The sequence below is a fragment of the Patiria miniata genome, unplaced genomic scaffold (assembly GCF_015706575.1).
Source record: "Patiria miniata isolate m_02_andy unplaced genomic scaffold, ASM1570657v1 HiC_scaffold_24, whole genome shotgun sequence".
NCBI classification, from domain to species: domain Eukaryota; kingdom Metazoa; phylum Echinodermata; class Asteroidea; order Valvatida; family Asterinidae; genus Patiria; species Patiria miniata.
This window is the reverse complement of record NW_024037063.1, coordinates 476,417-494,106: the sequence shown is the minus strand read 5'-3', so window position 1 is coordinate 494,106 and position 17,690 is coordinate 476,417. Positions and strand designations below refer to the sequence as shown.

Sequence of the window (17,690 nt, the reverse complement as noted above, 5' to 3'; positions counted from 1 at the left end):
TTCTTAGAATGTGTATATACATGTATATGAACCCCAAATTGGGCCAATGTACATGTATTTGAATCCTAATCCCAAATATTTTGCTCCTTTCCAAATCAAACATACGAAAAAGAGTTAAATTACGGGATGCTTTGTTTTGGATAGCACAATAAGCATTAACATTTCTCCGTTGTATTTTTGGTGTTGAACAGTTTGGACATCCAGACTTATTCTTAACCAATCTGGATGATGAATTTCGGAGACACAGAAAATGCTGGCTTCTATGTATACATATAGTACATGTATAACTTATAGAGTGAATGTAAAGCAAGAAACATATCCCCCACCACGTACTGTGTGATGCTTTCAAATTTCTTAATTCGATAATAGTATGAAAATGTAATGCTGGATTTCATTGGTATTATGTCAATTTTGCATACATTTCAACATGTACACATACATGTATGCAACAGCTGCATCATCAGCAAACATCATGCTAGACACCAAACAGTAATCCCCTCCAACATATTTCACTCAATTACCGAACTGAACTGTTTAACGGTTAATCTTTTAGCCTTTCATCATCCTCTTTTCGGTGAACCGACTTGAAGAGTGCAGCGTTCCCCGCCATGATGCCGTAAGTACACATTAAAAAAATCCCGGAGATTAATTGGCAGTAATGTTAGCGTCCAGAGGGCAAGCCGCTGGGGCACGTAACACTCCCAAACCATATCATCTCTGACTCCGGCAGCATGCATCGATGGGTTGGCCGGTTCCAACACTGTCCTTTGAAGGGAGCCGACTAGGGCAGAACGATTGCTCAGGCCCACTCCACATGGGCATATAAAAAAAAAAAAAAACGGCTATGAACCACTCACCCAGGAAATTAATCAGGGGATTTAATAACATCTTATGCAGCCTCATTCGACAAGATGAACAGCGTATTACAATGTTGTTCCTCTTACCAGTGAGCAATGTTGTTCCTCTTACCAGGCGAGCTTGTTATGACTGACGACAAAGCAGTTGTTTGTCCCCCTTCTCTTAAATGTTGAGAAGGGATTTGAGTGGTAAGTGCCATGGATGGAAAACTGGGGCAATTAATGACTTTAGCCCCCAGGGAGCAAGGGAAGAGGAAGACATTGAATGTTCTTTGATGTGTGAATGTTAAATCTGAGCCGTCCAGCCTGTCTAATTAAGTCTAGTAACAGGCACACATACAATGCTTTATTGCAATAGCATCCTTCGGTAGTGACAGAAATTGCAAATTTTGAAGTACTTAAAACCTAAGCCAAACATGAAGTCAAAACAACCCCAAAGTACCGGTAGAGTTGGCCACAACAGGCAAGTTGCCTCAACTGGCCACGTTCCATGTAGGTAATTTATGACCACAAAGTAAAGCTGGACACCTTTAAGATATTTTTTAACCTAGACAGTTGAGTAAACTCTCTTACTCACTGCAATGGCCACAGCGGGTGTTGAACAGTTTTGAAAGTGGGGGTGGGGGGGGGGGGGGCATAAGCACCGCAGGTGCCGGCTGGCCATTGCAAGTTCGAAAAGCAGGGGTGGGGGGGGGGGCATGGCCGTTAAATGGTCAGACAGTAAGACTCATGTGCTTGCGAAAAAATAATGTCAGTCTGATGAAACTTGCATCGGGAAGGTAAATTTTAGATTGAGTACACATGTATGTTGGTTATTACTCAATGAAGGACAAAACCCAATATATTAAGCACAATATAATGCTGCATGTACAGTTGTAAAATACCGGTATGTGTGTTGTACATGTATTGGTGGCCTATCACACATGCAAATGTGGTAAAACAGAAGCAGTTGCAAATCCAACTACGTGTACGCATCAAGATAGAGAGTTTTCCTGATTCAACAAGTCCCAATATATCGTTTTCTCAAAAAACATACTGCATACGCATGTATTGGCACATGTTATCCACACCTATAATGTCATCTCCCCACAGATCTTGCAAGCGCTACAAATGAATTTCCAACTTTTGCAGTGGCCCATGACCTCTGTCTCCATACACGCAAGCAGACATCAATTGCAGGCGCGTACAGTGGCGAAAACATGGGAAAACGGAGCCCGCTCTCCTAGGCTGATGACATTTGAGAGCAAGCCAAAAATTGTTGCAAATCTAATAACAGAGTGGACACACTAGAATGGATTTCTGAGGGGTGCCTGGAGGACTGATAAACTCGAAAATTGGAAGTCTTACAGACGCTGGGAATAATAAATGTGAAAAGTCAAGTCCTGATTTCCCTACAGTTGCCTGATGTTAGAGCGCAGTTCGGTGTATACTGTGGTAATGTCTTTCTTATATAAAATTCAAATGGACGCAAAAATCACACTGAAGACTAAAATTTGCTTGAAATTTAGGAAAAAAATATGCAAGGGGCGATTGGAGGCTTGAGTAAATTCAATATTGGGTTTTGCCCTTTCACGGATGTATTTTTATAAACATCAGAGTCGTAATGACTCGATTCGAATCCGAAGTGAGTCACAATTTTTGGTGACTCAACTCGAATTGAGTCCCATTAGGTAACTGACTCGACTTGACTTGAGTCACTGCCAGCAAATGACTCGACTCGACTTGAGTCCCTCATGCATCAGAAGGCTCGACTCGACTCAAGTTGAAGGCTAATAACACTCGAGTCCCGAAACTGTGCAAATTTTATATTTGCGGTTACTTAAGTTAATTACAATACAAAGTTATTGATGTTCGCGTACTTTGTGTTACCAATCAAGCTGTGGCCACTTGTTGCGTACAAATACACACCGTTTCACTGACTCCCACCTCGTGGTTTTATAACTATATGTAGCGCACAAACTACTATCCCGGAACCAGACTTTAAACATATTTCCAAAATCTTGGTTTCATCATCGGCTCTGGGCGATTTCTTAAGCCCTTGATGGAACTCCGGCTAAATTTATGTCCTGGTTTCAAAAAAACAATAAGATATATTTCTATATAATCAGAAACAGTTTTGTATTTTGAAATGTCAAAATAAATGGCAACATCACCGACTCTGAAACAATATAAGATACACTGCAGGAAAACCTGTTGCAGAACGAACAAGTTTACCTAAAATGTACTGCCGTACTGATGCATTTTAGCAAGAGGTTTTAAATTTTGGACTAAAAAAATATGAAAACCATTTCCACATTCCCTCCCCCCCCCCATAAAATACTCCTATAAACTCCCTCATTTAAACAGAAAACTAAAGAAAATGAACTATTTCATTATTAAAATTAAAGGTCTTCATTCAATAAAAGCAACCTCCTAAAAAGTACATGTGAATTCCCACTTACACAGATAACTTGATTATCAGAATTATGAGTTTTCATATCCATGTAGATTTCTCCCAAATGTAATTCACTGAGATAACAAGACGTGAAAGGTGTAACAATACATCTGACACATTTTAAACCAAGATAATCAGTTTATGACGACTCCATGCAGTGTCGTACGTGCAGAAGTCCACGTACATGGAAACACCCGACTAGAAAGTGTGTATTATTCCCCAAAGGGAATGAAGTAAAAGTCAGACTTGGCATATTATCACAAATCTTCTATCCTAAATTGATAAAAACCAATCACGTGGGATTCAGAAATATCATCAAAAGCAGGAAATTTGTGTTGCACATGAACAAGTTGCACAAGAAAACCTGACTGGAAAGTGTACCCCAAAGAAAAGAAGTAAAAGTCAGACATGGCATATTATCACAAATCTTTTATCCTAAATTGCTAAAATCAACCACGTGGGATTCAGAAATATAATCATATAAATATAAGTAGGAAATTTGAGTTGCATGTGAACAAGTCGCGTGCCAAATTCCACATTGCAGTGCAAAGAATGCTTCAAGTAAATTGTTTTTGTTTTTTTCCTGATATGTTCCATTTTTTTTTCTTGAAGAGGGAAAATTCATGTTATTCATTTGCTCAGCAACAGTTTTTACTTAGCACCCCCAATACATTGCCGTGCTTACCTTCCAAGACGTAGACGAGTGAGCCCACATCTCCCTCCTTGATAATGCAGCTGTCTTTGCTATATTCTACTGGGTACATGCAATCTACAATCTCCTGAATCTGTGACATTTCCAGGTTCTTCATGAAGTCGTTGTCTAGAATGGCCGCCTTGATACAGTCTCTTGCACTGCAGAAAAGAACAATACAAAAAAGAAAATGGCCAAATAAATTCCAAAGGTTCAAAAACTTGAATATGAAAATATAACCTGAACGGCAAAAACAACAACATGGCTGTTGTGTACATTCAAAATAAAGTTACGTCCTAGTGCATACATCTGTATGACACTGTAAACTTATATTTATGCACTGCATATTAACTATGCTCAAGATTGTGAACTTTATTTTGAGCCTTAGTTGTATAAATTCCAAAGGTTCAAAAACTTGAATATGAAAATATAACCTGAACGGCAAAAACAACAACATGGCTGTTGTGTACATTCAAAATAAAGTTACGTCCTAGTGCATACATCTGTATGACACTGTAAACTTATATTTATGCACTGCATATTAACTATGCTCAAGATTGTGAACTTTATTTTGAGCCTTAGTTGTATGTTATTACTGTATTTGTATGTTATTATTATACTAGCTCTTTCTTACAACCGTTGACCACTTTTATTTTTTTATTCCAAAAGATTTAAAATCAAGTTTAGTTCCAGCTATCACAACCATTCTATCGAGTTTCCTTCAATAGGAAAAGTCTACAGATTCAAAAGCTCATGCAAAATAAAGTTCATTTGAAATAAACATGAATGATAGAGTTTTCATTTTGGGAAAAAAGATATATGAAGATCATCTTTATTTGTTTGTAATGACACTACATTAAGTACAGGGAAGCATCCACTAAAAGCAGTCACCTTATCCAAAATGCTCGAAGTTTGAAAAGAAATCAAAATTTCAACAACTGTCCTTCACGAACATGATCAAATCCAGACTTCTCTGGTGGGGAAGAGAAGGAACTATGTACATTAATAAATTCAAAGAAATTATGCCGCCATTGCCCTGTATGTATGAATGGAATGTCAAGGTAGAATCTGCTTCTAACGATCTCCAAAGTATGGCTTACAAATTTGTTGCTGGCACATTGGGCTGTGCAGATCAATGGATAAAATTAGACACACGTGGAAGAGTGACTCTCTCAATGTGCAGACAAAGAATGCGTCGAGTTCAAAGCACAAGAGGGTGTTGCGAGTCAAAAAGTGAATAAAAACCTGAGCTGGAGATCTGAGTATTTAAGTTGGAATGTAGAAATTGAGTAGAGCAGGATTTAAACCTGCCACTTCCGGAAAACTGTACCACTACCCTACCTATTGGGCTGCCTAACCTCTGAGGCTTCCTTAAGGGAATAAATTCCCATTCATAAATACCAATTGGTCAAAAAGTCAAAACAGGTCAAAAATTCCCAACGATTTTGTTCAACAATTTTACTTCATGTTTTGTGAAACAACCCTCTGGCCATGTTTAGTATGTGCCTCGCGCGCACAGTGCTAAAAATCTCCTTACATGTATATGGAAATTGTCGTGCACGTGTTGCGTACTGCGTGATGTGGCGCAGAACAAAGCAGTGTATAACCGGCGGTTTAAAACCACCCATGAGACGGGCTCTAAACCAACAGTAATTGGCAAACTGTTTTTGGTATATATGAATGGTAATTGCATTTTGATACTTCATCACCTGCACTCTGACTGACTGCACTGTCAGTTTAGATGAGGCACGCAGTACCTACAAATGTACATGTATACATGATGCACTTGTGATGGATCACAATTGACCATAAGGCCCCCCCCCCCCCCGAAAAAGTCTCCGGTTTCTAGTATGGAGCTTGCCCCAAAAGTGATGTGGTGACACGGCTTTTTTGTCTAACTTTTTTTTTCTTCGAATGTCGGCTGAGGACTGCAAATGGTGCCAGACTAAATTTAGTGCAAAATATATGGACGTCATGAGAGGCCACATAAGGCTTATACTCGATCGGAGCCCCATCTAAAAATACGTTAAAATTGTGCAGCAGCAGGATTCCAGTCAAACCAGTGAGTTTGGCGGTTTTGAGACATCATCTAAAATTGAAAAAAAACCCACCTTTTTCATTTTGCCGACGTGCATGGCTACTGCGACGCACCCGCATAATTGAAACCGGAGACTTTTTTTTGTGGATAAGTCATCAAAAGTCTGTCACAAGTCATCCAGCCCCAAGTATCACAATAATCCGTGACAAAGGCATTCCTTTGTCATTGCGAATCACCTGTTACTTGATGTGACTGGACTAGTGAATTGAATTGTGATTTACTCGTGTAACCAGGCTTGTGATGTACTTGTGATCCATCGTAAGTACCTGGACTCAACACTGGTGCAGAGGAAATTTGCCCCATAACAGAGTTCATCAGGGCAATAAGCTGCCTTGACATGCTCTCATGTTCTCAGAGTCCCATCCAAAGATGGAAGACTATGTTCAGATTAATGAATAACCTGAGCCCCAGGCATTACTGATTTGAAGGTAGCACAGTGTTGCTTATAACCAGTCTATATTCTCATCAGTTAAAAAACAAGAACCCTTACAGACATTTCTACAATCTACATGCAAATTTTTGTAGCTTCAAGAGGGATCCATATCTGAGAATATGTAGGTTAAGTCCCCAGTCAGAGCAGATCTGTGCTGGGGCGCTAAGTGGCATTGTCACAGACTTTGTATCCTCGGGAGAATGTGTAGCAGTATTCAGATTTTGGCATTTTAAAGAGATAGGATCGTCGGTCGATATATACGTTTCCCCGACCAATATTTACATATGACTGATTATCCTTCAGGATCTAGCCTATTTGCTCTGTAGCTTTTTGATGTGAGCTAAGTTATGGACCCTGTGCATGAACAGTATCTGGGCAATTCCACGGTTACTCACGTTACATTTTTGATGTACTTTTGAGTTTCCTTGGGCTGTAATTACCTTACTGAAAAGGTTTAATAACTGTTATCCCCATGGTAGATAGAGTAGTACCTAAGTACCAAAGATGACATCCAGAGAAATGTGTTATGTATGATAAACAAGATGCACAAAATCGGTTACTCACGTTACGAAAATGTAACGTGAGTAACCGTGGAATTGCCCATCTGCAATACATTTGAGTCCACTCTCCCTTTGTAGCCGTTGAGGGAAACTTGTGCACAAAGTCCATGCTTACTGCCAGGAGAAAAAAAAAAGATATTTAACCAAGGTGTTTGGCGTAGCCGTTCTTTCATCACCTTCCACCGCTGTGACCCAGGTTCAAATCCCAACTGGGCCAATATGTGGATTGGTTTTTCAGTGCCTGCCCGATTCCGTGGGTTTACCCTAGAATATTCTTCTGGGGTTTTCCTCCCACCTCTAAAACTGTAATTTCTTCTCGTTGTCTTCTCTCTACGGGTTTCTTCAGGCTTACGAGCTACAGTGCCTAGAGGTGCTTTTGAGGAATCCTTGGTTTCATTACCAGGAATAATAATTAATGATAATAGTTTATTACTTTTAAATAGCAACAGTCACAAAAATGTAATAGTCCTTGACTTGAGTTAAAGTACCTAAAACAAATAGAACAAACCCTTAACATTGACCCACATGGTTTCCTTCAAAACTTTCACAAATTGGAAAAGCAAAAGTCCAACGCAATCTTGATGTGACCTGGCTTCGTTGATGAAGCCAAGGGCCACTGTTAATGCGATCGCTCTGGTACAGCGCAGGATAATGCACTTAGTGTTTGATTTATGTAACGGTGGCAAACGGACGCTATCATCAGCTCGGATATCCTACAGACAATCCCAACCATGACGATGTCCCTCGCCAAACGAGGTCGAGGAATCAGCATTAAATTGCACGGGGGAGTGTTGGCTGAAGGGAGTGTTGGGTGAAGTACATCTTGGAACAGAGTGCCACATGCACACAAGATATAAAGGTTTGTCTGTCACTCTGTCTTTCTGTTTGAATTTTTGGCTGCATCTGCAAACCCCAATTTCACCAGGTTTCACATCTTGTTTATACTTAAATGCCTTTTTCCTTTGGTCAGACAAAAATGTATTACTCACAGACAAAGGGAAGATTTAGCTTATTTCTTTTCATTCTGGGACTTGACAGACACTATCTTCATACAAACATTCCTTCTCCCCCCCCCCCAAACACGTAAGGGACTTTTCTTCATCATTCTCTGAGGTTCAAAAATATTCTTCTTCCAGAATGAAATGTTGCTACTCGCTTCTCCCCACCAGACAGTGAAGACTAAAGATGGTTACTGTATTTCAATGATCTGTTGGCTCTGAAATAGCAGCACACATCTGTATACTCTTCAGGGAGCAGAGATGCGTTATGAATGAGTTATGGGACCGCTACATTAGAGCACGGCTAATGATAATGTAGCACACTGAGTACCAACAGTGGCAGATACATATTTTATTATTGGCTATTTACAGTGCACCGAAGACTGGAAATTCAAATGGATTAATCTCTCAAACGTTACGGATTGGTTACGGGTACCCGATCCCATAATCTAGAAACGGTTCCCGACATTAACGGTCGGGTACTCGGTTCTGATGCACAGCCCCACAATATGGCTATTCTCGCAAGTCATCTATACAAAACCTAAGCCGGTCCACAATACATGTCTGTCACTTTCAGGAACTAAATCCTATTCTATTTTAAGATAATTCAATAAAGAATGATACCTTCATAGCTAATTGTGTCCAGGATTCTGTTACATGGAAAATGGCTCGTTTTTAATTTTGCTCACAACAGATCTGCCTGTTTTTACTCTCGGTATCTTCTCCTCGGATTGAGCCAAGTTCTTGATTTCGCGAATGATACGGCGGGATTCAGACACCTTGTGGCAAAGGTTATCGATCCTCGCTGTTAACATTGCACGCTACAGTCTCCACTGCTGGCTCCCTGCGAGTTTCAGTATGGTTCAACGTAAAAGACTTAAAAAAAAAAAAGGACAATATAAGAGAGTCAGTGGCTCTTCACTTGATTTCCTGACTTGAAACGAGTACCGTGGTCTCCGCGGAAACAGCTGTGAGAGCCGACGCAGCTGCGGATGGGATTTTGATGAAGTTGGCGGCTGCAAAACGCTTCCGATTAATCGGACCTCACGGGAAGAGACCCCCAAAGGAAGCCTTCCCTCCATTCATAAACAAATCACTTCATCTCCTTTAACCAGTGAAACGAGCAGGTACCGCACAGGATATTAACATTTTCATCTTAAATGACATTTGAAGAGGTTTTGCAGTTTGATGGGTATGATGATGTGTTTAATTATGCTGCTGGAAACCACAAGCACATTTACATGTATTCCGTACAATCATTGAGGATTGATTACAATTCCTAATCATACTCGTATTATTAATGAAGTTTTACTGTTCAATCTTTTGTCACATTGGAAATATTTGCATGCATACAAAATTTCTGTTTATCTATTATCACATATACAATTCAATTTCATCAGCTTATAAGAGATATCTTGAAAGAGAGGATGACACAGAACCAATGCATTGCTGGCTGGAGATGTGGGTTTAAAGAGGTTGTGGAATGCTCGAAGACATTTCCGTCATTTTTCGGGTATATGTAGCCTAAGGTGTGATGAAATAAAAACGACTATTGTTTCTGTCATGAAATGAGTACAAAGGGTACTTTTGAGAGCTGTTTTTCAGGTCCAATTTCGACCCGAACGTGCAACTGTGTAAAAGTCGTCGTTGCGGGCAGCAAACAAAACACAGTAAATCGTGACGTAATAAACAGGACTCGTGTATGCTACTGTGCATTAATTTAATGCTTTTTCCGCTCGTAATTTCCGGGCAATAAATGTCAGCGCTTTGTCAGGCACGTTAATTCCTTTGTGTAGAGAGAAACAAGACATCCAGTAAGAACGAAACCACTTTAACTGCGCTATTACTGCACGGTAGGAGGTCCCCCTCATAACTGTGAGCCTACAAATGTCAGACAGTTTTGCCGTGAACGTCTTCAAATTGGTCTTCAATGGTTGTTGCAATTGGAAAATATAAATTGAAGTGACAAGGGCATCCTGCTAATGTACAGCAATAAAGAGCCTTTTTCTGCTTTAGAGGGTACTTGTATGCATGATTTATGAGGTATAGAAAGAGACATACATGTACTTGGATCAATTCTCAGAAAATATCCAACTCTGTTTCATATCAGATTTAAGAATGAATTTTGAAGATATGGACTATTCTATCTGCAATGACTATCATTCTCAAATGAGATACCTCGCATAACCGATTGAAATATTTCAATCAATGAACGAGAAATTATTTCATTTAAAAAAAATAAACCATATGCACAGCACTTTTGAAAAAAAAAAATAAAAATCACCTGAGCAGGTATTGAAAAAAACAATAACCGCTTAGTGTAGTACAGGTTATTTTCTATTGTAGAACTGGGGTACAAATATTTATATTAGGTCAAAAAAAAAAATATTCGGTCTCTGGTCAGACCAAAGTTCTGGAATTGACACGTGAACGCGGCTTTTTTTTTTTTTTTGGCTTTTTTTTCTTTTTTCTTCAAGCTTGGATTGTAAAGACAAGCTGGGGTACTATTTTGCTATTTGGTGTCCTCATGTACATTGGTGTCCTCCATAATTTGCCTTGGTGCTCTCGATCATTTGCCTTGGTGCAATTTCCCATTCCTTGGTGCTCTTTGGTAAAAAAAAATTGAGGAGGTGCGGCAATAGAGGGCGCTGTTGGAGCTACCGCGGAACATTTAGGAAAAAAAAAAGATTGACGCGCATGATTAAAATCGACGCGCGCGCTGACCAGAGACCGACTTTTGTTGTTGTTGGCCTTAACAGAAACTACTTCTACATTGAAACCGCACTACTCAAGGCTCAAATACCAGACCATGACTGGAAGACTGTGCGTCTGATTCACAGCACTCTGCATTTACATGAGTCAATCAATGCATCAAGCTGGTCAAAAAGTGCATCATTCAATATGGCATCCCTGGATGATCCCAGACTTCTTCAATTGGCACTATGGCAAACACTATTTCTATCCCCACCCAGCACAACATAACTAACAACAAATCTGTATTATAAGATGGAATTTTGCGTCGGGGTGATATAAATCAAATTAGGTTTTGCCCTTCACCGATGTTTAAACACTGTATATTCAGTGTGTTACATGTACCTCCCGAGTGAAAGTTGGAAAAAATCACTCGGGTGGGATTCGAACCAACGACCTCCTGCTTTCTAGTGCAGATGTCTTACCACTCGACCACCGAGCTGATGGGATCGGTTGGCCGGTTCGAATCTGATTCGAATTACAAATCTGTAATTAAGACAAGGCTGACAAATAAGTGAATTTTCTTGCTCTCTATAACGGGTCTTAATGACATGCACAAATTCAAGTTGCATTTTTACATTCTAATATCATGTGATGCGATCAAGCTAATTAAAAAAATGAGTCGTTTGTCAACCCTGGTCAATTTTTTTTTTTAATTTGATGAACACAATCTCAGCATTACTGCTGTGAAAACCGCATGCTGATACCATCTTTAGTTTTCAAAAATTATGGAAGTTGGAACATTAAGAGATGTGATGAAGTGATGTGATGAAGTGGCCCAGTTTTGGCCTAAATCTCCAAATGAAAGTTCCCGACAAATGACTTGTTTAGCTGGATCGCATCACATATTTTGGTTCATATTATTTTTGTTCATTCTTTTTTTTTTTTTTCAAGCTCAAGCCACGGATCCTGTCGCTCATAATTGCTTCTGTGTCAACAACTGCCGGCGGTGCCTGTTTTTGAAGTTCCATGCAGTTTTGTGCAAACAAAATGCCACACATTATCACAAAGAGTTGTCATGTGGCATTTCTCTCATGATGCTTACAAATGTAAATCCTGGAGTAACTGATATGAAGTTTATATATACAAGCATATCTATGGAGCAGTTATTTTTACACAAGCAATTTTTTGTAAAAGAAAAAACCGACGGAGGTGTACACGTACATGTATTTCGAGATATGTAGTTGGAATGATCAACACACACACATTTGAATCACTAGCATATTCAAATCCTTTTGAATTCCTTTTGAATCCTTTTGAAAAAAATTCATCTTATGAATATTCAAATCCTACATGTAAGTATTTTCCAGCTTTCACTACATACATGTATGGAATTCCAACCATGTACACAATGTACTGGCCATTCTTGTGATGAACAGTACACAAATTTATAATTGACAGACAACTGTAATATGGCACCTATGAGAAAAGTTACATGAACCTGCAAAGTGCACATGCACTGCACAGAATATAAAAAAGAAAAAAGAAAAAAAAAAAGACACATGAAATTAATTAAATTGCTGCAAACTATTTATCGACTGGATTGACCTGAAACGTCCTGGGCTCTATGAAATTAAAGAATAAACAAACAAAAACGATTGTGCCAATCAACATGCTCCAACAAACAGTCCTAAAGTGAGTTGAGATTTGCAAATTGCATTGTGATTTCCCTATCAAAACAACAAAGCGTGCAGTAGGATCGCTACAAGCCATTTTCCGCTGAATGAAAGCGGGCCAGCAAACTCTGCAATCAAGCTAATAAGATCCCCGCAGTGCCTGTTTCTCTTTCCTTAATTGCAGTAAGTCCACCACTGCGATACGCTTGCGAAAATGGAGGCTGCTCAATCCCTGCAAATTAGCCTAGCTCCGGGCACGAACCTGTTCACAAACACCGAAGCATCTCTACGCAGAGACCCCTCGTGTTCCCATGGAAACCTTTATTAAACAACCACATGTACATGCAAAAGAATAAACTGCACCTCACTAATAAAATAATAGAGAACTGTTGTATTCAAATCAATACATGTACAATTTCAGCTTAACAATGGAGACCACCAAAAAAAAAAAAATGTAACATCCCATCATGCCCATGGAGAATTCAACCTTGATCATATGTTTTCATCTCCCTTAGTTTGGCATGTTTTTGAATGCATCATGTTACAGACTTTACACTGTCAATCACAACACTGCATTTCTTCATTTTCTTCCAAGCTTTTTGGAGGCAACTTATTACTTAGAATTTCATGGTTGGAAAATTGTAGCTGATATGTTTTTTTAAGGGAGTTTAGTTTACATAATATAGTGTATTTATCTTTCTTTGTAATTTGAAGTATGCCAATATTTTGAATTCATGACATTTGGGTATGAGATAGCCATACATCACAGTTTTGTTTTGATTATACCAAACGATGCAGAAGCTTGAGTTACTTATGAAATTTGCTGGAAAAAAATTGCGAGATACATTACTGCATACCAGGTTGTAACATAAAACTACCTCTTTTGACATCATGTCAAAGTTCTGTAATCTGCATTACTAAAAGTATCAGATTATTTTACTACCAACAGTATCAAAGTGGACATGAAAATGTTGAACAGTTCAACAGTAGTACTTTCCAACGTCAGAGATTAAATAGAACCAAAGTACTCTTTTAAATTATTAATCTATTTTTAAAAATCCCAGTAATGCCTCACTTCTGTTCAACCCATTAGCTGAAAGGTTTCACAATTTATCAACAATTTTGCCTCCCAGAGGGCAACTAAATTACTCTTAACGACCATGAGACCAGTACAATGCCTGGTCTTTAGGAGAGTCCCATATTTGATTAACGCCACGTCTATGGTCAAAGTTTAGGGAGAACTGTAAACATCAATCACTTTCTTTGCTTTGCCAGGTCAGTTTTTGAAATGAAGAGAGAATGAGTAAATTTCACTCACACCAGGCATGTCTGTTGTGGTATATGCAACCATAGGCATTGAAGTAACAAACAAGGATACATGCACATATACCAAAATAATAGCACAAGCTTTTCCACATGTTAAGTGCTGAATTTAATTTTAAAAAATCCCTATTCATAGTCAATGTTTTTTCTTGAATGAAGATGTTCAAGAAACAAATTGATAGACTACACAAATCAAAACCAATTTTAAATGTTCATACAATGAACATTTAACAAAAAATGGGCAAACATAAAAATCATTGAAAGGTAACAAAAAAATCATTAAAATGTGCAATTTACCTATTGATATCTCTGCATTCAGAATGTCCCTATTATAAAAAGCTTGCACAAATCTACCTGAAGTGCCCTGTGGTGCCTTTTTAATGGATCAACCTGCTGTTTGATTGCAATTAGGTGTCAAATTTGGCACACATTGAATCCCCTTAGGTGGTAAGAGTAAGAACGCAGCAATTCTATTACATAATGGATTGCATGTGATGTGCACAGTATGCTTTTATGTCTTTCAAATTCTGTGGATATTTGTATGTGTCGATGTATGGTTTAAAGCATGGTAGTTCAGAAAATTATATTTCGGTTGCTAATACTTTTAAGTTCCTTTACATTTGGTATTTTTTTTTATTTCGATATAAATTTTCAACCTGAATTGAAGTACCAACAATTGAGACAGTATACTGTCTAATATGTCCAAATGTAAAAGCAATCTAACTGCCTCATTTGCATGTTTGGACCAAAGTCCATATATTGGCAGAACAGGGAACAATTGTAACAAATAGCACTAGTTAATATACACAAGATTTTATGCTAATCATTTTGTAATTGTATGCATATACATAGACCTACATACTAATATTTAAAGGGAATATACATCATTTGCTTTTGCTGTAATTTTCATAAATGGATGGAATTGGGGGGTTGGAAATATATAGCAAAAATAGTTACACTGACTTTTTTGAGGTTTTGTGTTTGAAAATGCTATAAAAACCAAGAAAAACGATCATTTTCCTGTAGTCTGGTTCCCTGACTCCATATAAGAAGAAACAGAGCCTTTAACATACATTGGGGAATTGTAAGGTCAGGGAACCAGTCTAGCTGGCTCGTACCCGTTCATAGGTTTGTAATCGATTGCAAACAAGTGTGATGGTCAATTGGGGCCAGTATTTGAAAAAAAGCCAGTTGTTTCCAACGCTGATCGGCCGATCAGCGTTGGAAATTGATACAAAAATACCACTTTTCTTGAAAATGACAGTATACCAGGTGCCATGATTTTACAGGATGCTTTACACTGTCATTCACTAACAGTCCAGCAAGGTATTTCAAAATGATTTGGTAGTTTTATTTTTTGATGTTTGCAAATGTTGTATTTTCCCTTTAACACAATTGTTGAATTTTCTAACTGGATGATCACAATTCATTTCCCCTGATTTATATACAAGCACTGAATAGATGAGAAAGTATGCATAACTGACACCACCGATCTAATCTAATGAAGTGAACTCTAATGAACTTAAAAAAGATTGGACGAACTTTGTCAATATTCAACCAACTGAAGTGTTTTTAAACATCCTTCTGTTGACACAATGTGCCAAGTTAAAATTATCCATCCCTCATTCTTCACAGTTCCTACAATTGGTAGACACAAATAAAGCAAGCATTCCCTTAAATTTATAGATGAAATGCAATGCCGATATTCTTATATCAACAGATGGAAGCACGTTTTAGAGACCAAATGAAATATTGTCGGGGGAGTTAAATTTCTCAAAATATAAAGGTTCTCAGCACGATAGTAAATTCTTCATTCCCTCAGTAGTACCAAATTACAGTTGCCTGGTATCAACGTGTCTACAACAAATATAATGTAATTTGCCACTCGAAATGCTGAAGTGCATACTTCGAAATGTTTGGAATTATTCAATGGTCTCGCGCCAATTTACGAGTGCTATCTTCATGAGATAGCACGCATGCCGCGCGCCAGTTGCCGTAATGCGCACCGCGCACAACACGTGTTTTGAAGAACTAGAAAGGGGTTGCCACTACATTAACAGCTGAGCACTTACTGTTGTGGTTTTCGGTAACACTTGAGATTTCCCATGGCGGTTTCTTGAATTTCATGGGCACTCTCGGCGGAGATACCAAGTCTCTTTTGACGTGTCCTTTGCATGGCCTGTTTTGCGACCGGTCTGAGGACCGAGCGGTACTTGTCCAGTTCATTGTGCAGCCGCTGGATGAGGGAATCTTTTTCGTCCAGTTCCAGCTCCAACTCGTCGATGAGATCGTCCCTCTGACGCAACTCTTCGATTTTCTCCTGCAAGGCGAACTGCAGGTCCCGCAAAGTGGCCATCCTGATTCCCGCTGCAGCGCCGCTAGTGCCCAGCAAAATCTCCCCAATCAGACCCCTGCCAACTCTCATTAGGACCTATTTTTGGTGTTCAGGCGGGCCCACAGTCCGGCTCGTAGAATATATACCGGCGTGAAAAATTATATCTGCCGATGAAACTCAAACACCTCTTTAAGCCCTCGTGACGTCTAGTCGGTTTATACCCTGGTTTATACCAACACGGCCGTTGGAATGCGATGACCAGCCAGCAAACACAACATCATCGCGTGCGTGTGTACATCCATGCACCCAAAACACTCCAACATTACTTGTGATATCTCGCGCCAGAATAACTCCACTCAACTATCGACGTCTCCTCCGCATTCACAGCTTAAATTCCCCACCTTTTCATTCAATTAGGAGGCACACTCCAACACTCCGGACGACGTTGTTCAAGATCAAGTTTACGCGGAAATGTTTCACATATCAAGTAGGCATGAGTTCCAGTTTCCGGCCAATTTGTATGGAGTCACCGGCGAGGAAATATATACACGGCGATCAGGCACGATGAAGAGGTCTTGCATTTACGCCACGTACTTGTCAACTGACTGCATTCTGATCTGAAGCATGTTCTTTTTCAACACAGTTCAACCTCATCTCGTCTGCTCACCGCTGACGGAAGATTACACATGCACGTGTTCGTTCGCAAGCAGTGAGAGACACACACGCACCTAGTGAACCCTCTTGGCGGGAGAATCAACTCGCCGGATGATAACCAAAATAAACCACCAGATGGCTAAAGGCCGCTTTCTTCACAGGACATTAAAAGGCTCGTGTCCGTATGATATTTACTGCTTGATTTGTGCACACAATATAAAGCTTTACCGTTTTGGTATCAAGTTCAATCTCTTCTTGAAACGGGGGAAGGGAAATGACATCGAGAAGAGTAGCTTGGTATAATGTTTTTATGTTGTTGAAATTTTGAGAACTGCAGCACCCAAAGTTCTGGTTAAAGAAATTACTGGAAGGGATGAACGGAAACCTCAATTTTAAAATAAAAAAGGGAAGTAAATTTGTTCTCCTGAGGACCAAGGTACGTCTAAAGTGACGTTCAAATAGCTCCATGTTCAAACCAAGACCAAAAACCAAAAGAGAGCATGATCAGCTGGAACATAATTAGCCTATAACTAATTGTAATCTATAGTTGACGATTCGTTGCAGCGATCGTTCTTAATTTCATGGTTTTCAAGTCACCGGACGCTCTTTCGTCATCGCCCACTTCTGTTTTATTTCCGGAGTCCTTATGGTCTCAGCTTACACTCTTTGATGTTGGATGAGATCCCTCAAGACGTCCTTCTTGTTGCGTGATTTTCAATTTCAATCTTATATAACCCCCGACATATTTCCCCCACGTTTCCTTTACGTCTGTTCCTCGTTCCCAAAAGCGCCACTCTCATGTTTCACTGCCCGTGTATTCAATACACTCGGCGGTCGTCTTGACTTCAGCCACTTTTAATTAAATAACTCCCACCCGATATCCCCTGCCTCTCACTGGGTATTTGGAGTGTCATTTCGCAGTGTCGGAAATAGACGTCTC

The 17,690-nt window shown here is 39.3% G+C and overlaps 1 protein-coding gene across 1 annotated transcript in view; it reads right to left on the bottom strand.

Moving 5' to 3' along the window:
• The window catches only part of LOC119731687 (cGMP-dependent protein kinase 1-like), a 51,515-nt gene extending 34,857 nt beyond the window's left edge, over positions 1–16,658 (bottom strand). Inside the window, exons 1-2 of the mRNA XM_038204896.1 lie at positions 15,834–16,658; positions 3,977–4,143 (exon numbers count right to left, since the gene is read on the bottom strand). Coding sequence (XP_038060824.1) covers positions 3,977–4,143; positions 15,834–16,186 — 520 coding nt within the window. The 5' untranslated portion in view covers positions 16,187–16,658. The remainder of the gene's footprint in view (positions 1–3,976; positions 4,144–15,833) is intronic.
• Between the last annotated feature and the right edge of the window lie 1,032 nt (positions 16,659–17,690).